This window comes from Oncorhynchus mykiss, chromosome 25 (genome assembly GCF_057628025.1).
Source record: "Oncorhynchus mykiss isolate SJ-2025 chromosome 25, ASM5762802v1, whole genome shotgun sequence".
NCBI lineage: Eukaryota > Metazoa > Chordata > Actinopteri > Salmoniformes > Salmonidae > Oncorhynchus > Oncorhynchus mykiss.
This window is the reverse complement of record NC_143046.1, coordinates 17,106,838-17,129,945: the sequence shown is the minus strand read 5'-3', so window position 1 is coordinate 17,129,945 and position 23,108 is coordinate 17,106,838. Positions and strand designations below refer to the sequence as shown.

The following is a 23,108-nucleotide window of genomic DNA, read 5'->3' as shown; positions in this document are numbered from 1 at the left end:
TTGCCAAGTAGTATGAGTTGAGCATCTCTTTAGTCAGCACACCTGCAGACCATCTGAAATGTGTTGCTGCTCAGTAGTTCTATAACTGTGATGTTTCTGGTCTCTCAGACTCGGATTCCGAGGAAGAAGATGCTCAGTTCTACACAGCCGGTGAATCAACCAGACGTAGGCAGTTAGAGTCCCGCCCTAACCACACCCTCAGCCTGCTCTCTCTCACCATTGTCATAGGAAAGGGCCGCCTCCAAGCATTGACGGACAGCAAGGTGAGCCATTGATGAACCAGCTACATCTTACAATGGTTAACTAGGGATAGAGACTGGAGAGATTTTGGATCCTGGTTCAGTTCCTGACTGGACCTTACATAATGAGCGATATTAGAGCAAACATAAATGTAATTTGAATTTGAATTACAAAAATTGAATGATTGAATGTATATATACTATGACGCTTCTAAAGAAGACACTTGCTTAAATACATTGTTTTCTGTTTCTCCTCTCCTACAGGGAGAGACGGGAAGTCTGGAGGACCGTCATCATGGTGAGCTCCTATTGGACCTGGAAGGGGGGAAGATGTTCAGTGTGGTGCAGCATCAGAACAACCCCCATCTCAGCTTCCTGTGCCTGGAGAGCAGGAGGGTGGATCTCTACCACAAAGGTGAATGGAATGACCGTGTGATATCAGGCTTTAGGTCTGGTAGTACCTACCTAATCATGTGTAGTAGTGTGATAGTCCATGTTATCATGTAGATTTTAGTCATGAGCTAATCTCTTCTAAATGACTGACAGCCCTTTCCTTTCTAGCCACCAACCCTTTTCCTACCTCTCACAGCTGTAGTGAAGGACTCCCCTGTCCCCGGGCGGTTGGAAATGCCCAGCTTCACTCCCCCAGGGCATCTAGACCTTACCATTTACCCCACAGAGGTGGGGCTGAGCAGTGTGAGTGGCAGGGAGACTGAGGTCCAGATGTTATCCACAGCCATCAAAATCACCCTGGACCCGCAGAAGAATGTCAAGGTAACACGCATATCTTCTCAATTATTCTTTGAATTAAATATCACCTTTTGATTGTGCTTGTAGGTTAGCTGTGCTTATGATGAAGAAAGCTTAAGAAATATAATTAACTTAATTCTCTGTTTGTATGTTTTACAGGAGTTTCTGGTTGCCCTTCGTCTCCATGGTGCCACTATGCGACATCGCATGGCACAGACCAATCACAGCTGGCACGAACAGGTATGGGGGATCCTAATAAATACTAAATCTGAGATGCTTCAGGCACCTTACATGATTTGACTGTTTGGGTGTGTGTTTGGTTCGTGAGTCTTGTTGATTAGTCTGTTTTTCTTCATGACAGCTGGTTGATTTTTTGGATGTCATTGATGACCCGATCCTGGGCTACACATCTCCTGTAGTTATTACCGTCCTACACACACACCTGGCTACCTGCGTTGTGGACTACAGGTACACACACACTCACACACACCAGATTTACGTATGTGGACAAAGGAAGATAATACATTATTAACATAAAATTATTTTTCACTTCTCCCTTCTCTCCCCTTTGTCTCTTTCGGTCTTTCAGGCCCCTGTATCTTCCATTGAGGGTGTTGTTCACAGCAGAATCCTTCTCTCTCTCCAGTAACATCATAGTAGACACTGCCACCTTTCACCTCAGGTACAGTAACAGTGAACCTCAAAATATGTTCTTCCTTTAGTTCATTAATGGCCAACTGGTGGCCCCCCTTTTTGTAAGCCCAATTAAAATAAATAATCTATATTTTTTGGAACTCAGTCGGGGTCTCAACCTACTGTTGAGAGTTAGAATAATAGAATACACAAGGCGCAATTTCTAAATTTGGTTGTGCATCAGCAGTCACTTAATTAGGCCATCAGTTAGTCTAGCAGCCAGCTATCTAAACTTGGAGTAAGCATGCTTGAATTACTGATCGGGTTGTTACCCATTGATCATCAGTTAGTAGCAAAAATGGTATTGCTAGCCCGAGGTAGAGTACTTGATGAAAAGCTGTAGACCACGCCATCTACCAAGAGTTTATCCAAAGTTTTCCTATCTGTCTATTTACCACCACAAACCGATGCTGGCACTAAGACCGCACTCAACGAGCTGTATTCAGCCATAAGCACACAAGAACATGCTCATCCAGAAGCGGCGCTCCTAGTGGCCAGGGACTTTAAACCTCTAGTGACACCCCATCCCGTGAACGGGACCGTTGTCATCATCTGACACTAATTAGCATAACGCAACGGACATAAATCTTCCTAGAAAATATTCCTATTCATGAAAATCACAAGTGAAATATATTGGAACACAGCTTAGCCTTTTGTTAATCACCCTGTCATCTCAGATTTTCAAAATATGCTTTACAGCCAAAGCTAGACAAGCATTTGTGTAAGTTTATCATAGACCAGCATAGCATTATGTCCTGCTAGCAGCAGGCAACCTTGTCACGGAAATCAGAAAAGCAATCAAATTAAATCGTTTACCTTTGATGAACTTCGGATGTTTTCACTCACGAGACTCCCAGATAGCCAAAGATTATTTTTGTAGGTGAAATAGCTCCGTTTGTTCTACACGTTTGGCTGAGAAATCGACCGGAGATTGCGGTCACGACAACGCAATTAGCTCCATAATATCGACAGAAACATGGCAAACGTTGTTTAGAATCAATCCTCAAGGTGTTTTTCAAATATCTATTCGATAATATATCAACCGGGACAGTTGGTTTCTCAGTAGAAGCGATTGGAATAATGGCTACTTTACGCAAGATTTTCTCCGGGAGCATCATGTGACCACTTGCGCAATGTAGCCCCTTACGGGTATTCTTCAACATAAATGCGTAAAACTACGTCACAATGCTGTAGACACCTTGGGGAATACGTAGAAAGCGTAAGCTGGTTGATAGCACATTCACAGCTCAATAGGGACTCATTGGAACGCAGAGCTTTCAAAATATGGGGCACTTCCGGATTGGATTTTTCTCAGGCTTTCGCCTGCAACATCAGTTCTGTTATACTCACAGACAATATCTTTACAGTTTTGGAAATGATAGTGTTTTCTATCCAAAGCTGTCAATTATATGCATATTCTAGCATCTTGTCCTGACAAAATATCTCGTTTAAAACGGGAACGTTTAAAAAAAATAATAATGAAAATACTGCCCCTAGAGTCGCAACAGGTTAATGCAGGCAAACTTATATTAGTTTTACCTCATTTCTACCAGCATGTCACGTGTAGCCAGAGGGTGGAAAAAAACTCTTGACCATCTTTACTCCACAAACAGACGCAAACAAAGCTCTCTCTCACCCTCCATTAGGAAAATCTGACCATAATTCTATCCTCCTGATTCCTGCTTACAAGCAAAAACTAAAGCAGGAAGTACCAGTGACTCGCTCAATACGGACGTTGTCAGATGACAGATGCTACGCTACAGGACTGTTTTAATATGTTCCGGGATTCATCCAATGGCATTGAGTATACCACCTCAGTCACTGGCTTCATCAATAAGTGCATCGACAGTGATCATACGTACATATCCCAACCAGAATTAATGGGTTACAGGCAACATCCGCAACGAATTAAAGGCTAGAGCTGCCGCTTTCAATGACTGAGACACTAATCCGGATGCTTATAAGAAATCCCGCGATGCCCTCAGACGAACCATCAAACAGGCATAGCGTCAATACAGGACTAAGATTGAATCCTACTACACCGGCTCTGATGCTCGCCTGATGTGGCAAGGCCACAAGTTTCCCAGTGACGCAAGCCTACCAGACAAGCTAAATTACTTTTTATGCTCGCTTCGAGGCAAGCAACACTAAAGCATTCATGAGAGCATCAGCTGTTCCGGATGACTGTGTGATAACGCTCTCCGTAGCCGATGTGAGCAAGACTTTTTAAACAGGTTAACATTCACAAGGCTGCAGGGCCAGACGGAATACCGGGACGTGTACTCAGACGTGCGCGGACCAATTGGTGTCTTCACTGATATTTTCAACCTCTCCCTGACCGAGTCTGTAATACCTACATGTTTCAAGCAGACCACCATAGTCCCTGTGCCCAAGAGAACTAAGGTAAACTCCTCCCTCTGCAACTGGATCCTGGACTTCCTGACGGGCCGCCCCCAGGTGGTAAGGGTAGGCAACAACACATCTGCGCGCGCTGATCCTCTACACGGGGTCCTCTCAGGAGTGTGTGCTTAGTTCCCTCCTGTACACCCTGTTTACCCACGACTGCGTGGCCAAGCACAATTCCAATGCCATCTTTGTTTGCTGACGACACAACAGTGGTAATCCTGATCACCGACAATGATGAGACGGCCTATAGGGAGGAGGTCTAAGACCTGGCAGTGTGGTGCCAGGAGAACAACCTCTCCTTCAACTTGAGCAAGTCAAAGGAGCTGATCGTGGACTACAGGAAAAGGAGGGCCGAACATGCCCCCATTCACATCGACAGGGCTGTAGTGGGGCAGGTCAAGAGTTTCAAGTTCGTGGTCCAAACACCAAGACAGTCATGAAGACGGCACGACAACACATTTGCCCCCTCAGGAGAAAAAAAATGATTTGGCATGGGTCCCCAGATCCTCAAAGTTCTACAGCTGCACCATCGAGAGCATCTGACAGGTTGCATCACCTGGTATGGCAACTGCTCGGCATCTGACCGTAAGGCGTTACAGAGGGTAGTGCATACGTCCCAGTACATAACTGGGGCCAAGCACAGGACCTATATACAAGGCGGTGTCAGAGGAAGGCCCAAAATATTGTCAAAGACCCAAGTCGTAGACTGTTCTCTTTGCTACCGCACGGCAAGCGTTAACAGAGCGTCAATTCTAGGTCCAAAAGGCTCCTTAACAACAGCTACTCCCAAGCCATAAGTCTCCTGAACAGCTAATCAAATGGCTACCCGGACTATTTACATTACACTGCTGCTACTCACTGTTTTTATTATCTATGCAAAGTCACTTTACTCCTACCTACATGTACAAATGACCTCGACTGACCTGTACCCCCGCACATTGACTCGGTATCGGTAGCCCCTGTATATAGCCTCGATATTTTATTATGTTACTTTTTATTTCTTTTTTTCTTTAGTTTTTCTTGAACTGCATTATTGGTTAAGGGCAAGTAAGCATTTCACAGTACTTAGCGCATGTGACAAAATAATGTTTGATTAGAAATGTGTAGAATTGCAGGACGGGGACGGGGACTGGGACGGGGACTGGGACGGGGGGGGTTAGGAATAACCTAATAGTTGGCTATTGAAGTTTGATGGTATTTCCTCCTCAGGTTTATCCTGGATGATTCTGCCTTGTTTCTCTCTGATAAGTGTGAAAGTGACGTAGTGGACCTGAGACGAGGTATGACTCATAATTAACTGTACCGTGTGTGCGTGTGTACATCTACATCTGACTGTGTTTGCAGTTCTAATGCTCTCTCTTTCTCTCTCTCGCTCTTTCTCTCCTCAGACTATGTGTGTGTTCTGGATATTGATCTGCTAGAGCTGGCCATCACCACATGGAAAGGAAGTGATATTGGGAAACTGGTAAGTTCTTAGCCTGACAATTTTATGTGATTACACATCTGTCGGTGTGTTTGAACTCAAATCTAAGTTCTCTTTAGTTCTTCTTACCTCTTCTCCTCGCCAGCGAGATGACGCTCGACGGAGAAGGGTGACAACTTACGAGTTCTAACCGAACTTTGCTAATTAGTTACTTTTATTTTGTTGATCTTTTTTGTACAAAAAGTTCATACTATCACATATCAAATGTTAATATTTACATACACATATTTAGCAGATGTTCTTGCGGGTGTACCGAAATGCTTGTGGACATCAGATCGACAGTTAGTAACCTCGATTTCGACTTCAAATATAACTTCAACTACCACAGCAGTTCCACTGTTTATACCAGACCCTGTTCCATGAGCCACCAAAACAATGCAGGAGTCCTGGTGAAATTAAGGTGAAGAGAGAACCGAATGGCGCTCCCCTCCATTCTATTGGCAAATGTCCAGTCACTCGAGAATAAGACGTATGAGCTTTTTTTCGAGAGTCTCCTGTCAGAGCGGAGAGTCTCCTGTCAGAGCGGAGAGTCTCCTGTCAGAGCGGAGAGTCTCCTGTCAGAGCGGAGAGTCTCCTGTCAGAGCGGAGAGTCTCCTGTCAGAGCGGAGAGTCTCCTGTCAGAGCGGAGAGTCTCCTGTCAGAGCGGAGAGTCTCCTGTCAGAGAGACTTGAAAAGCTGCAATATTATGTCTTACTGAAACGTAGCTGGAAGATGATGCAATGCACGTAGTACTCTGTGGATTCTCCATGCAGCGGAAGAGTTCTCATTCGTAATTACCACGGCTGTTGACATCATGCCCCAAGCAAACACCCCTCTGGCCCTCAACAAACTGTATGGGGCCATAAACAAGAAACACTGCCTCTGGGTGAGCGGTTTCTTGTTTGTTTATGGCCCCATACAGTTTGTTGAGGGCCAGATGGGTGTTTGCTTGGGGCATGATGTCGACAGCCGTGGTAATTACGAATGAGACCTCTCTTTTAGAATTAAACTTTAAACTTTTTACTTCGCTTCTACCAACGTCTCCTGTGTCACTAGGGGCGCTAAAACTCCAGACCACTTTTATTCTACCCAGAGAAAGGCATACATGACCCTCCCTCGTCATCCCTTTGGTAAATCTGACCATGACTCCATTCCAGTGATATCAGTGATGCGCTCAATATAGAAGTGATTGGATAGCATTGAGGAGTTTACAACAACAGTCACAGGCTACATCAATAAGTGCAAAGACGATGTCGTCCCCACAGTGACTATAAGAACTTATCCAAACCAAAAACTATGGAATACAGGGCCTCCCGGGTGGCGCAGTGGTGTAAGGCACTGCATCGCAGTGCTAGCTGTGCCACCAGAGATTCTGCGTTCGAGCCCAGGCTCTGTCACAGCCGGCAACGCACAATTGGCCCAGCTTGTTCCGTGTTAGGGACGTTTTGGCTGGCAGGGATATCCTTGTCTCATCGCGCACTAGCGACTCCTGTGGCGGGCTGGGTGCAGTGCACGCTGACCAGGTTGCCAGGTGTACGGTGTTTCCTCCGACACATTGGTGCGGCTGGCTTCCGGGTTGGATGTGTGTTGTGTCAAGAAGCAGTGCGGTTGGGTTGTTTCGGAGGACGTGGGTTGTGTTTCGACCTTCTCCTCACCCGAGTCCGTGCGGGAGTTGCAGCGATGGATACCACGAAATTGGAGAGATAAAAGTGGTAAAAAAAAGAAATGAAAATACTACTGCGACGCAAACAACAACAGAGTTACACATGGATTAAACAAACGGACAGTCAATAACACAATAGAAAAATACAGTGTGTGCAAATGAGGTAATATTAGGGAGGTAAGGCAATTAATAGGCCGTAATGGCGAAGTAATTACAATTTAGCAATTCAAAACTGGTGTGATAGATGTGCAAGTAGAGATACTGGGGTGCAAAGGAGGAAAAAATAATAACAATATGCGGATGAGGTAGTTGGATGGGCTATTTACAGGTGCAATGATATGTGAGCTGTATGGGGCCATTAAATGTACAGTAGGAGGAAGGTGGAACCCGATTACACCGGGTCTGATGCTCATCGTATGTGGCAGGGTTTGCAGACAATAACGGATTACAAAGGCAGACCCACCCATGAGATGTCCTGTGATTTTATTTTTGATTTAACCTTTATTTAACTAGGCAAGTCAGATAAGAACAAATTCTTATTTATGATCACGGCCTACCGGGGAACAGTGGGTTAACTGCCTTGTTCAGAATGACAGATTTTTACCTTGTCAGCTCGGGGATTCAATCCAGCAACCTTTCGGTTACTGGGCCAACGCTCTAACCACTTGCTCGCTTCGAGGAATACAACACTGGGTCTCGCTGCCGGGCAAGATGGAATACGAGGTCGCGTTGTCAAAGCATGAGCAGACCAGCTGGCAAGTGATTCATGGACATTTATTTAGAGCAATTTTTTTTGTCTTTATTTTTTAACTCCTTTCTCGTGATATCCAATTGCGATCCAATTCCAATCTTGTCTCATCGCTGCAAGTCCCCAACGGTCTCGGGAAAGGCGAATGTCGAGTCATGCATCCTCAGAAACATGACCAGCCAAACCGCGCTTCTTAACACCCGCCCACTTAACTCTGAAGCCAGCTGCACCAAGGAGTCAGCCTGCAGGCGCCCGGCCTTGGCCCTGGATGAGAGCAGTGGTGCAGTTGTTGATATTCTTACGAGACATAACCCCAGACTTTGAAATTACAGAGGAGCTTGCTTCAGTGCAGTCAATGAAGAGCACAACCACAGGGAAAGATTCATTGGAGGAGGTTAATAAGTGTGTGCACCAAAGCTGGGATTGAGTTTTGAAAAGTTATCCAGTGTGACCACTGATGGGTGCCCAAACGTGACAGGAAAAAACATTGTCCTTTTGAAAAGGATACAATATCAAGTAGATGAGCTGAACCAGGATCAGCAAATTATTTTCCTCCATTGCATTATTCATGAGGAGGTTCTCTGTAAATGTGTTCTGAAAATGAGCCATGTTGTGGATACAGTCACTAAAGTGGTAAACTTCATAAGAGAAATCTTTAAACCACAGGCAGTTTGTCTCTTCTAACAGTGAGACCGAGTAGGGGAGATCTGCATGACCCGACAACACAAACGTGAGATGGCGAAGGTGCTTAAAAGGGTGTGGGACCTGAAGTCGGAGATTGCTGAGTTTTTGAAAATGAAATAAAAAAACATTTGGATTTCCCTCGACTGCAAGATAATGGTTGGCTGATTTTTCCTTCTCTGTGGACATCATGGCCCTCATGAATTAACTGAATTCCAAACTACAAGGGAAGGGCCTTTTTTGCACATCAAATGTACAGCCTTGTCAAAGCCTCCAAGGGAAAATTACTCCTCCTGACCGACCTGCCAAGTAGAAGCCAACAATCTCTCCCACCTTCCGACACTACTAGTCTGTTCCCTATCAGATGACCTTCCGACACTACTAGTCTGTTCCCTATCAGATGACCAGCGGGAGAAGTATACATCACTGCTGCGTGCTTTGAACTGTGAGTTTTCTCGTAATTTTAAGGATTTCAAAGTGTTGGAAAATGACATCCTCTCCTTTCACCTCCAATGTGGATAACGCTCCCACTGACCTGCAACTCGAGCTTCTCGATCTTCAGTCTGATGCTTGGAGAACTACTCAAAACAATGTCACTGCCGAGGTTCTATGCATCTCTCGATGAACCAAACTTTCCAAAGATTATGTTCAGAAGATGTTTGGTTCAACCTATGTATGTGAACAGACATTTTCAGTGATGAAATCTAAGTCAAGGCACAGATCATCTCTTATTGACTCTCGCCTCTCAGCAATCCTGCGCATAGCGACATCAGAAACTATACTTTCACTGCTCTAGTCAATGCCCATCAGACTTCACTCCTCACACCGATTGAGTAGTTTAAATATAATGTTGAGCTCTCTCTCTTTCTTGTCTTTCTGTACATACCCGTTAACAAGAGTTCTGTCCGTGGTGGTGAATGCACAGTGTACTTTTCCTTCAATGCAGTTCATTGCATGTTTAATAATGAAAATACCTACCAAAAGGAGGACATGGATATGGTTTATTTCTGTGCATGTTAAAAAATGTAAAATAAGTAGCATATCTGGACATGATTTACAGTAGATATATCTGTCAACATAGTCATGCATATGATGTATAATCCTGTAATATGATTCTGGCCCTCCATGGAAAATAATTGCCCAGGCCTGCCCTAGACCCACTCCAATTCGCATACTGCCCCAACAGATCCTCAGATGATGCAATCTCAATTGCACTTCACACTGCCCTCTCCCACCTTGACAAGAGGGGAAGTAACTGTGAGAATCCAGTTCATAGACTACAGCTCAGCATTCAACACTATAATCCCCTCCAAGCTCATCACCAAGCTAGGGATCCTGGAACTGAACCCCTCCCTCTGCAACTGGATCCTGGACTTCCCGATGGGCCAACCTCAGGTGTTGAGGGTAGGCAACAATACCTCTGCCACGCTGACCCTCAACACGGAGGCCCCTCAGGGGTGTGTACTTAGTCCCCTTCTGTACTCCCTGTTCACCCATGACTGTGTGGCTACTTTTTACTCCATACATTTTCCCTGACACCCAAAGTACTCGTTACATTTTGAATGCTTAGCAGGACAGGGAAATGGTCCAATACACATACTTATTACTGCTTCTGGAGGACTTACCAAACACACATGCTTTGTTTGTAAATTACGTCTGTGTGCTGTAGTGTGCTGTCTGGTTTGCTTAATATAAGCAATTTGAAACTATTAATACTTTTACTTTTGATACTTAAGTATATTTAAAACAAAATTATTTTACTTTTACTCAAGTAGTAATTTACTGGGGGACTTTTACTTGAGTCAATTTCTTTTAAGGGATCTTTACTTTTACTCAATTATGACAATTGGGTACTTTTTCCACAACTGCGTGTAAAAAAGTATTTCAAGGTAAAGTGTCCACCAGTTGTTTTTGGCGCATGCGACAAAAATTGTTATTTGATTTCTATTCCAATCTCCTCACCTTCTTTCGGTCTCTTCCCCTAGTCCCAACCTCTGTTTGAGCTGCGTTGCTCCAACAACGTGGTCCACCTCCACACCTGTGCTGACTCCTGTGCTGCCCTGGTCAACATGCTGCAGTACCTGGTGTCCCAGGGAGACCTGCACCCGCCCCCCCGACACACATCACCCACTGAGATCGCTGGACAGAAACTGCCGGTAAGACAGACAGGCCAGTAGACCAATAGACTAGTAAACTAGTATAATATTACCTTCTTTAAGGTCTGGAACAGATTTTGTATGAACAAATGAAGAAAATGAAACTGTGTAGCGACTGGAAAGGAGCCTATCTGAACCTCTCAACTATCTGTTTTCTGTCTATATGTGACTTGTTTTAGTTGTCAGAAAGTCCCGCCTCCTTGCCACCCTGCCTTCCAGCTGAGACTGCTGAGATCAACCAGTATGATCTCCTTGATGCTTTGATTGACACAGAGAGGAGCCATCCAGATGAGGATATGGACTCAGGTAAAACGGAGTATTAAATGATAGTGTAGTTCAATATCTCCAATTATAAATCCCTTCTGTACATTTGATAGATGAAATGGATGCCATTAGCTATTCCTGTGTGTGTTTCCTATTTCTAGTGCATATTAATTTTCACTGTAAAAATGGAGTCTTCTAAATTAACATTTCTATGTCTAGGATCTCCCACTGTCCCGCGGGGCTCACCTGTTTCAGTCTACCTGTTTCCTGGGGAGGACCCTAAGCTCCGCCCACCAGTTGTCATTGAGGGGGAGGAGTCAAAGCTTGACAGACTGGTAGCGACGGCCACTGAGGTGCAGGTGGATATGATGTCAGAGGAGGGCTCTGATGGTTCAGAGGACAACGAGGACTTCTGTATCCTAGAGGCTCCTGGGATGGGTATACCTGTGAGTCTGTTTCTTTATTTCATTATGTCTCTATACACTCTGTACTCTCTCGCTCTGTACTCTCTCGTTCTACTCTCTCTATACTCTTTCTCTATACTCTCTCTATTCCCCCTCTATACTCTCACTCTATATATGTGTGTGTGTGTAAACAACAATTGTTTAGACAGATTATTTCACTTAAAATTCACTATCACAATTCCAGTGGGTCAGAAATTTACATACATACACTAAGTTGACTGTGCCTTTAAACAGCTTGGACAATTCCAGAAAATTATCTCATGGCTTTGGTAGCTTCTGATAGGCTAATTGACATCATTTGAGTCAATTGGAGTTGTACCTGTGGATGTATTTCAAGGCCTACCTTCAATCCCAGTGCCTCTTTGCTTGACATCATGGGAAAAGCAAAAGAAATCAGCCAAGACCTCAGAAAAAAAATTGTAGACCTCCACAAGTCTGGTTCATCCTTGGAAGCAATTTCCAAACGCCTGAAGGTACCACGTTCATCTGTACAAACAATAGTACGCAAGTGTAAACCATGGGACCACGCAGCCGTCATACCGCTCGGGAAGGAGACGCATTCTGTCTCCTAGAAATGAATGTACTTTGGTGCGAAAAGTGCAAATCAATCCCAGAACAACAGCAAAGGACCTTCTGAAAATGCTGAAGGAAACAGGTACAAACGTTTCAATATCCACAGTAAAACAAGTCCTATATCGACAGAACCTGAAAGGCCGCTCAGCAAGGAAGAAGCCACTGCTCCAAAACTGCCATAAAAAAGCCAGACTACGGTTTGCAACTGCACATGGGGACAAAGATCGTACTTTTTGGAGAGATGTCCTCTGGTCTGATTAAACAAAAATAGAACTGTTCGGCAATAATGACTATCGTTATGTTTGGAGGAAAAAAGTGGGAGGATTGCAAGCCAAAGAAAACCATCCCAACTGTGAAGCACAGAGGTGGCAGCATCATGTTGTGGGGGTGCTTTGCTGCAGGAGGGACTGGTGCACTTTACAAAATAGATGGCATCATGAGGGAGTATGATGTGGATATATTGAAGTAACATCTCAAGACATCAGTCAGGAAGTTAAAGCTTGGTCGCAAATGGTTCTTCCAAATGGACAATGACCCCAAGCATACTTCCAAAGTTGTCAATTTCTTAACGACAACAAATTCAAGGTATTGGAGTGGCCACCACAAAGCCCTGACCTCAATCCTATTGAACATTTGTTGGCAGAACTGAAAAAGTGTGTGTGAGCAAGGAGGCCTACAAACCTGACTCAGTTACACCAGCTCTGTCAGGAGGAATGGGCCAAAATTCACCCAATGTATTGTGGGAAGCTTGTGGGAGGCTACTCGAAAGTTAAACAATTTAAAGGCAATGCTACCAAATACAAATTAAGTGTATTTAATGCCATGTCTTTGGCATCATTAATTTGATGACTGTTATTTTATCAAATCAATTCTCTAATTATTATTACGTGATTAAACTAATCATGTAAATGTAATTAACTAGGAAGTTGGGGCACCAAGGAAAATCTTCAGATTACAAAGTTAGAATTTTCCTAATATAACTCTTCAGATATTTTAATATATGATCAATTAGTCTTCTAATTATTATTCTTTACGTTACGTTAGTCTCATTCCAAACATCGTAAATGGTTGGTTATCTGCACGAACCCAGCCTTTACTATGAATCATCCATGCACAAATTGTCTTAATCATTTATTTACTAACTAAATTATGACAGAAATGCATAAACAAACAAACAGTGGATATGGTTACAAGGAAATGATAGGAGAGGTTCCCTAGTGGGCTAAGCCGATATAACGGCTTGGTGGACAAGACAAATGCAGTCACTACACAGTTGATAATTATATTAATTTAAATTCTAATCCTTTGCTCATGAAAGCTCACTCATTCGGGAATAATTGCAATCAATATATATTTACGCCCAGTGTGTCGTTGTGATCTCTGTTGGAATCGTCCGTCTTTCTGTTGGAAAGTTTATCTGCGCGTCTCTCTCTCTGCTTTCCTAGTCTTTTGTGGTTAGAATGTATACTTCACAGTACCATTCTTCCAAGATGGCGTAGCAGTCAGGTGTCTTTGTCCTGTCCCTTGTATATATCTTTATACATATTTTTCTTCGCATATCTTTAAAAAATATTTAAATGAAATAAAACCAACTTCTAAATACTCTCCTGCAACCCGCCTCACCCAATGTGGCGTGGATCTGCTTTTTTCGAAAGTATTTTTATTTACTTCGGATCTGGAGTCTCTCAACTGAAGCTAGCCAGCTATCAGTTAGCAAACCATTGCTAGCGGTCATTAGCTAACCTTTTGCTCGGAAAGCTCTCGCCAGTTCGAACAACGTGACTCAAACCAGAGCATAACGGACCTATTTCTCCCCATATCCCGGATTCCTACCGCAAACACTTAACATTTTCATCTGGATCTTCGCAACTAGCTAACCGCAATCCCGGGTGACCACTCCGGAGCAAGCACCAATTAGCCTGAAGCTAGCCCGGCCAGGGCTCCTGTGCTACCACCGAAGCCCATTCCTGGGCTACAATATCCGGTCCCCTTCTACTGCCGGTACGGGGCACGGAACCCCGCCGATCCTCTACGACTGGAATACCAACATAATCTGCCTGAGGATTCCAACAGGCCCCTCAGTCGCGACGCCCGCTGAAGGCCCATTCTACTAACCTGCTAGGCCTGCTATCTACTTAGAGCTACTTGGAACCCCACTAATCCACGACTGGTCTATCGCCGTCACCGCACAAAGAGGCAAAAACAGACTTACCCCCATTGCGATGTCCCGCAAAGGCTAACTTGCCTGCCCCGGTCTGCTAACTGCTTGCTTGCCTGCCCCGGTCTGCTAACTGCTTGCTTGCCTGCCCCGGTCTGCTAACTGCTAGCTTGCTTGCCCCGGTCTGCTAACTGCTAGCTTGCTTGCCCCGGTCTGCTAACTGCTAGCTTGCCTGCCCCGGTCTGCTAACTGCTAGCTTCTTTAGCCCCGGCCTACTAATTGTTAGCGTGTTCGCATCGGCCTGCTAACTGTCTGAATCGCCGTGTCCCCAGTCAGCCCAACCACTCACTGGACCCATATGTTCACTTGGCTACGCATGCCTCTCTCTAATATCAATATGCCTTGTCCATTACTGTCCTGGTTAGTGATTACTGTCTTATTTGCCTGTAGATCCTCTAGCCCTGCTCAATATGCCTTAACCAACCATGTTGTTCCACCTCCTACATATGCAATGACATCAACTGGTTTAAACATATTTAGAGACTATATCTCTCTCATCATTACTCAATGCCTAGGTTTACCTCCAATGTACTCACATCCCACCTTACCTTTGTCTGTACACTATGCCTTGAATCCATGCTATCGTGCCCAGAAACCTGCTCCTTTTACCCTCTGTTCCAAACGTGCTAGACGGCCAGTTCTCCTCTGTTACTCTGGTGATGTAGAGGTTAATTCAGGTCCTGCAGTGCCTAGCTCCACTCCCACTCCCCAGGTGCTCCCATTTGTTGACTTCTGTAACTGTAAAAGCCTTGGTTTCATGCATGTTAACATTAGAAGCCTACTCCCTAAGTTTGTATTACTCACTGCTTTAGCACACTCTGCCAACCCGGATGTCTTAGCTGTGTCTGAATCCTGGCTTAGGAAAACCACCAAAAACCCTGAAATCGCTAACTATAACATTTTCTGCCAAGATAGAACTGCCAAAGGTGGCGGTGTTGCAATCTTCTGCAAAGATATACAGAACTCTGCAGGCTTACTATCAAAGTCTGTACCCCAAACAATTTGAGATTCTACTTCTAAAAATTCACCTTTCCATAAGCAAGTCTCTCACTGTTGCCGCTTGCTATAGACCTCCCTCTGCCCCTAGCTGTGCCCTCGATACCATATGTGAATTGATTGCCCCCCATCTATCTTCTGAGCTCGTGCTACTAGATGACCTAAACTGGGACATGCTTAACACCCCGGCCATCCTACAATCCAAGTTGGATGACCTCAATCTCACACAAATGATCAATTAACCTACCAGGTACAACTCCAAATCCGTAAACAACACAGGCCAAATCCGTAAGCACGTCATCCTAACTAACTCGCCCTCCAAATACACATCTGCTGTTTTCAATCAAGATCTCAGCGATCACTTTATAACTTTAGTCCGTCCCCTCGCCCCTACCTGGGCTCGAACCAGGGACCCTCTGCACACAGACAACAGTCACCCACGAAGCATCGTTACCCATCGCTCCACAAAAGCCGCGGCCCTTGCAGAGCAAGGGGAACCACTACGTCAATGTCTCAGAGCATGTGACGTCACCGATTGAAACGCTATTAGCGTGCAACACCGCTAACTAGCTAGCCATTTCACATCGGTTACACTTGCATCCGTAATGGGTCTGCGACCAAACGACCACCCCTCATCACTGTCAAACGCTCCCTAAAACACTTCTGCGAGCAGGCCTTTCTAATTCACCTGGCTGGGGTATCCTGGAATGAACATTGACCTCATCCCATCAGTAGATGATGCCTTGCTATTCTTTAAAAGTGCTTTCCTCACCATCTTAAATAAGCATGCCCCATTCAAAAAATGTAGAACTAGGAACAGATATAGTCCTTGGTTCACTCCAGACCTGTCTGCCCTTGACCAGCACAAAAACATCCTGTGGCGTTCTGCATTCGCATCGAATAGCCCCTGTGACATGCAACTTTTCAGGGAAGTTAGGAACAAATATACACAGGCAGTTGGGAAAGCTAAGGCTAGCTTTTTCAAACAGAAATTTGCATCCTGCAGCACAAACTCAAAAAAGTTCTGGGATACTAAAGTCCATGGAGAGTAAGAGCACCTCCTCCCAGCTGCCCACTGCTCTGAGGCTAGGAAACACTGTCACCACCAATAAATCCACAAAAATTGAGAATTTCAATAAGCATTTCTCTACAACTGGCCATGCTTTCCACCAGGCTACCCCTATCCTGGTCAACTGCCCGGCACCCTCCACAGCAACCCGCCAAAGCCCCCACCATTTCTCCTTCACCCAAATCCAGATAGCTGATGTTCTGAAAGAGCTGCAAAATCTGGACCTCTACAAATGAGCCGGGCTAGACAATCTGGGACCTCTCTTTCTAAAATTATCTGCAGAAATTGTTACAACCCCTATTACTAGCCTGTTCAACCTCTCTTTCATATCGTCTGAGATTCCCAAAGATTGGAAAGCTGCCGCGGTCATCCCCCTCTTCAAAGGGGGTGACTCTAGACCCAAACTGCTACAGACCTATATCTATCCTACCCTGTTTTTCTAAGGTCTTCGAAAGCCAAGTTAACAAACAGATTACCGACCATTTCGAATCCCACCGTACCTTCTCCGCTATGCAATCTGGTTTCAGAGCTGGTCATGGGTGCACCTCAGCCACGCTCAAGGTCCTAATCGACATCATAACCGCCATCGATAAGAGACATTACTGTGCAGCCGTATTCATCGACCTGGCCAAGGCTTTCGACTCAATCACCACATTCTTATTGGCAGACTTGACAGCCTTGGTTTCTCAAATGATTGTCTCGCTTGGTTTACCAACTACTTCTCTGATAGAGTTCAGTATGTCAAATCAGAGGGCCTGTTGTCCGGACCTCTGGCAGTCTCTATGGTGGTACCACAGGGTTCAATACTCGGGCCGACTCTTTTCTCTGTATACATCAATGATGTCGCTCTTGCTGCTGTTGATTCTCTGATACACCTCTACGCAGACTTCACCATTCTGTATACTTCTGGCCCCTCTCTGGACCCTGTGTTAACTAACCTCCAGACGAGCTTCAATGCCATACAACTCTCCTTCCGGCATCATCCAGCATCACTACTCTGGACGGCTTTGACTTAGAATACGTGGACAACTACAAATACCTAGGTGTCTGGTTAGACTAAACTCTCCTTCCAGACTCACATTAAGCATCTGCAATCCAAAATTAAATCTAGAATCGGCATCCAATTTCGCAACAAAGCATCCTTCACTCATGCTGTCAAACATACCCTCGTAAAACTGACCATCCTACCGATCCTCGAATTCGGTGATGTCATCTATAAAATAGCCTACCACACTCTACTCAACAGACTGGATGCAGTCTATCACAGTGCCATTCGTTTTGTCACCAAAGCCCCATACACTACCCACCATTGCGACCTGTACGCTCTCGTTGGTTGGCCCTCGCTTCATACTCGTTGCCAAACCCACTGGCTACAGGTTATCTATAAGTCTCTGCTAGGTAAATCCCCGCCTTATCTCAGCTTACTGGTCACCATAGCAGCACCCACTCGTAACACGCGCTCCAGCAGGTATATCTCACTGGTCACCCCCAAAGCCAATTCCTCCTTTGGTTGTCTTTCCTTCCAGTTCTCTGCTGCCAATGACTGGAACGAACTGCAAAAATCTCTGAAGCTGGAGACTCATATCTCCCTCACTAGCTTTAAGCATCAGCTGTCAGAGCAGCTCACATATCACTGCACCTGTACATAGATTGGCTGTTTACAGATGGGCTATCTACCTATCTCATCCCCATACTGTATTTATTTATTTATTTATTTATCTTGCTCCTTTGCACTCCAGTATATCTACTTGCACATTCATCTTCTGCACATCTATCATTCCAGTGTTTAATTGCTATATTGTAATTATATTTTTATTGCCTTAACTCTCTTATCTTACCTCATTTGCACTCACTGTATATATACTTTTTTGTTTTCTTTTGTTCTACTGTATTATTGACTGTATATACCTACCATACCTTACCTTACCTTACCTTACCTTACCTTACCTTACCTTACCTTACCTTACCTTACCTTACCTTACCTTACCTTACCTTACCTTACCTTACCTTACCTTACCTTACCTTACCTTACCTTACCTTACCTTACCTTACCTTACCTTACCCCACCCCACCCCACCCCACCCCACCCGTACCTCTCAGAGTTACACATGGAATAAACATACCCCACTCTTCCACCAAGGCACCTGCAAGTTCCCAGACATTTCTGGGGGGAATGGCCCTAGCACTCACCCTTCGATCCAACAGTTCCCAGACGTGCTCAATGGGATTTCGATCTGGGCTTTTCGCTGGCCATGGCAGAACATTGACATTCCTGTCTTGCAGGAAATCACACACAGAAAGAGCAGTATGGCTGGTGGCATTGTCATGCTGGAGGGTCATGTCAAGATGAGCCCGCAGGAAGGGTACCACATTAGGGGGGAGGATGTCTTTCCTGTAACGCACAGCTTTAAGATTGCCTGCAATGACAACAAGCTCAGTCTGATGACGTTGTGACACACTTTCCCAGACCATGACGTACCCTCCATCTCCAAATCAATCCCGCTCCAGAGTACAGGCCTCGGTGTAATACTCATTCCTTCAACGATAAACGCAAATCCGACCATCACCCCTGGTGAGACAAAACAGCGACTCGTCAGTGAAGAGCACTTTTTACCGGTCCTGACTGGTCCAGCGACGGTGGGTTTGTGCCCATAGGCCACGTTGTTACTGGTGTTGTCTGATGAGGACCTGCCTTACAACAGGCCTACAAGCCTTCAGTCCAGCCTCTCTCAGCCTATTGTGGACAATCTGAGCACTGATGGAGGGATTGTGTGTTCCTGGTGTAACTCGGGTAGTTGTTGCTATCCTGTACCTGTCCCGCAGGTGTGATGTTCGGATGTACCAATCCTGTGCAGGTGTTGTTACACGTGGTCTGCCACTGCGAGGACGATCAGCTCTCCCTCCTGTCTCCCTGTAGCGCTGTCTTAGGCGTCTCACAGTACAGACATTGCAATGTATTGCCCTGGCCACATCTGCAGTCCTCATGCCTCCTTGCAGCATGCCTAAGGCACGTACACGCAGGGACCCTGGGCATCTTTCTTTTGGTGTTTTTGAGAGTCAGTAGAAAGGCCTCTTTTTAGTGTCCTAAGTTTTCATAACTGTGACCTTAATTGCCTACCGTCTGTAAGCTGTTAGTGTCTTAACGACCGTTCCACAGGTGCATGTTCATTAATTGTTTATGGTTCATTGAATAAGCATGGGAAACGGTGTTTAAACCCTTTACAATGAAGATCTGTGAAGTTATTTGGATTTTTACAAATTATCTTTGAAAGACAGGGTGCTGAACATTTTATTTTTTTGCTGAGTTTACAATGTAGAAAATAGTAAAAAATAAACCATTTGAATAAGTAGGTGGGTCCAAACTTTTGACTGATACTGTATATACTCTCTCTATATATATATATACAGTGAGGTAAAGTATTTGATCCCCTGCTGATTTTGTACGTTTGCCCACAAAGAAATGATCAGTCTATAATTTTAATGGTAGGTTTATTTGAACAGTGAGAGACAGAATAACAACAACAAAATCCAGAAAAACACGTCAAAAATGTTATAAATTGATTTGCATTTTAATGAGGGAAATAAGTATTTGACCCCCTCTCAGTCAGAAAGATTTCTGGCTCCCAGGTGTCTTTTATACAAGTAACGAGCTGAGATTAGGAGCACACTCTTAAAGGGAGTGCTACTAATCTCAGTTTGTTACCTGTATAAAAAACACCTGTCCACAGAAGCAATCACTCAGATTCCAAACTCTCCACCATGGCCAAGACCAAAGAGCTCTCCAAGGATGTCAGGGACAAGATTGTTGACCTACACAAGGCTGGAATGGGCTTCAAGACCATCGCCAAGCAGCTTGGTGAGAAGGTGACAACAGTTGGTGCGATTATTCGCAAATGGAAGAAACACAAAAGAACTGTCAATCTCCCTCGGCCTGGGGCTCCATGCAAGATCTCACCTCGTGGAGTTGCAATGATCATGAAAATGGTGAAGAATCAGCCCAGAACTACACGGGAGGATCTTGTCAATGATCTCAAGGCAGCTGGGACCATAGTCACCAAGGCAACAATTGGTAACACACTACGTCGTGAAAGCACATATACATGCCCGTCTGAAGTTTGCCAATGAACATCTGATTCAGAGGACAACTGGGTGAAAGTGTTGTGGTCAGATGAGACCAAAATGGTGCTCTTTGGCATTAACTCGCCGTGTTTGGAGGAGGAATGATGCCTATGACCCCAATAACATCATCCCCACCGTCAAACATGGAGGTGGAAACATTATGCTTTGGGGGTGTTTTTCTGCTAAGGGGACAGAACAACTTCACCGCATCAAAGGGACGATGGACCATCAAATCTTGGGTGAGAACCTCCTTCCCTCAGCCAGGGCATTGAAAATGGGTCATGGATTGGTATTCCAGCATGACAATGACCCAAAACACACAGCCAAGGCAACAAAGGAGTGGCTCAAGAAGAAGCACATTAAGGTCCTGGAGTGGCCTAGCCAGTCTCCAGACCTTAATCCCATAGAAAATCTGTGGAGGGAGCTGAAGGTTCGAGTTGCCAAACGTCAGCCTCGAAACCTTAATGACTTGGAGAAGATCTGCAAAGAGGAGTGGGACAAAATCCCTCCTGAGGTGTGTGCAAACCTGGTGGCCAACTACAAGAAACGTCTGACCTCTTGTGATTGCCAACAAGGGTTTTGCCACCAAGTACGAAGTCATGTTTTGCAGAAGAGTCAAATACTTATTTCCCTCATTAAAATGCAAATCAATTTATAACGTTTTTGACATACATTTTTCTGATTTTTTTTGTTCTGTCTCTCACTGATCAAATTAACCTACCATTAAAATTATAGACTGATCATTTCTTTGTCAGTGGGCAAACGTACAAAATCAGCAGGGGATCAAATACTTTTTTCCCTCACTGTAGATATACTCTCTTTCCCTCTACAAACTCTCTTCTTTATCTCCCTCTACTCTCTATATGCTCTTTTTTATATGCACTCTCCCTCTATACTCTCTACACTCTCTCCTAATACCCTCCCTCTATACTCTTTCTTTGTACTCTTTCTCTACTGTCTCTATACTTTCTCTACACTCTCCTACACTCTCCCCCTCTACCTCTCTACACTCTCTCTACTCTCTATACTCACTTTTTCTTTATACTCTCTCTATACCCTCTTTATACTCTTTCTATATTCTCTCTATACTCTCTCTCTACTCTTGCTTTTTTATTTGATATTTTTCCTTCCTCTGTATCTCACTTAACTTCCTGTCCCAGTGTTCCTATTAGTCATAGTTCACATGGAATTTAATTGTGACATTAAGTACTAAACCTGTTAATTAATTCACCCCCTCCCCAGCCCAGAGACGGGGAGCCTCTTGTGACAGTGCTAGCTGAGGGTCCTATCAGGGTTAGGGAGGGCCACTTCTCCCGGCCGCGGGGCAGCTCTGACCTGCTGCGGGCCCCCAGCCGCTTCCCTGTCCCCGAGAGCAGGGTGGTGCTACGAGAGGTGTCTGTTGTCTGGCATCTGTACGGAGGGAGAGACTTCGGGGGCAAGGCCATGTCTACACACACTCAGCATGGAAACAGGTCCCTATGCACACATGTACACACAACCCAGCAACAGGCACTTGAATTTGGAAGATTTCTCTCTTACTGATCATCAAGCTCCTTTCTCCCTCCCTCTCTATCTCCCTCTCCTCTCCTCCTCTACCCTCTCGCTCTCTAGGGGTCGCTCTGCCCCCTCTGGGATGCGTGGATCCCCGTCCCGCTCCACTGCCCCGTCCCGGCCTCAGAACTCGTGGCGCTGGGCTGGAGGCGGTGGACGACAACACAACTTGCTCATGGAGATCCAGCTCACCAAGGTAGGGAGAGTATGTACTCTACATAACCGAAAGTATGTAGACACCTGCTCATCGAACATCTCGTTCTAAAATCATGGGCATTAATATGAAGTTGGTCTATAACAGCCTCCACTCTTCTGGGAAGACTTTCCACTAGATGTTGGAACATTTCTGCGGGGACTTTCTTCCATTCAGCCACGAGCATTAGTGAGGTCGGGCACTGATGTTGGGCGATTAGGCCTGGCTCGCAGTCAGCGTTACAATTAATCCCAAAGGTGTTTGTTGAGGTCAGGGCTCTGTGCCGGCCAGTCAAGTTCTTCCACACCAATCTCGACAAACCATTTCTGTACAGACCTCACTTTGTTCACGGGGGCATTGTCACGCTGAAACAGGAAAGGGCCTGCCTCAACCTGTTGCCACAAAGTTGGAAGCACAGAATCGTCTTGAATGTCATTGTATGCTGTAGCATTAAGATTTCCCTTCACTGGAACTAAGGGTTCTAGGCTGAACCATGAAAACAGCCCCAAACTATTATTCCTCCTGCACCAAACTTTGCAGTTGGCACTATTCATTTGGGCAGGTAGTGTTTCCCTGGCATTCACCAAACCCAGATTCATCCCAACGTGATTCATCACTCCAGAGAACGCGTTTCCACTGCTCGAGAATCCAATGGCGGCGAGCTTTAGCACTGTGCATGGTGTTCTGTGAGCTTATGTGGCCTACCACTTCGCGGTTGAGCCGTTGTTGCTCCTAGACATTTCCACTTCACAATAACAGCACTTACAGTTGACTTGGGCAGTTCTAGCAGGGCAAAAAATTTGCTGAACTGACTTGTTGGAAAGCTGGCATCCTATGACAGTGCCAGGTTGAAGTCACTGAGC

At 45.1% G+C, this 23,108-nt stretch overlaps 1 protein-coding gene across 1 annotated transcript in view; it reads left to right on the top strand.

Moving 5' to 3' along the window:
* LOC110504653 (autophagy-related protein 2 homolog A) overlaps window positions 1-23,108 on the top strand; it is a 42,831-nt gene that overhangs the window by 15,107 nt on the left and 4,616 nt on the right. Inside the window, exons 19-31 of the mRNA XM_036969695.2 lie at window positions 109-263; window positions 504-654; window positions 829-1,013; window positions 1,149-1,229; window positions 1,351-1,457; window positions 1,579-1,671; window positions 5,298-5,368; window positions 5,477-5,553; window positions 10,628-10,798; window positions 10,978-11,104; window positions 11,282-11,508; window positions 21,744-21,973; window positions 22,113-22,248. Of these exons, the coding sequence (XP_036825590.2) occupies window positions 109-263; window positions 504-654; window positions 829-1,013; window positions 1,149-1,229; window positions 1,351-1,457; window positions 1,579-1,671; window positions 5,298-5,368; window positions 5,477-5,553; window positions 10,628-10,798; window positions 10,978-11,104; window positions 11,282-11,508; window positions 21,744-21,973; window positions 22,113-22,248 (1,811 nt within the window). The remainder of the gene's footprint in view (window positions 1-108; window positions 264-503; window positions 655-828; window positions 1,014-1,148; window positions 1,230-1,350; window positions 1,458-1,578; window positions 1,672-5,297; window positions 5,369-5,476; window positions 5,554-10,627; window positions 10,799-10,977; window positions 11,105-11,281; window positions 11,509-21,743; window positions 21,974-22,112; window positions 22,249-23,108) is intronic.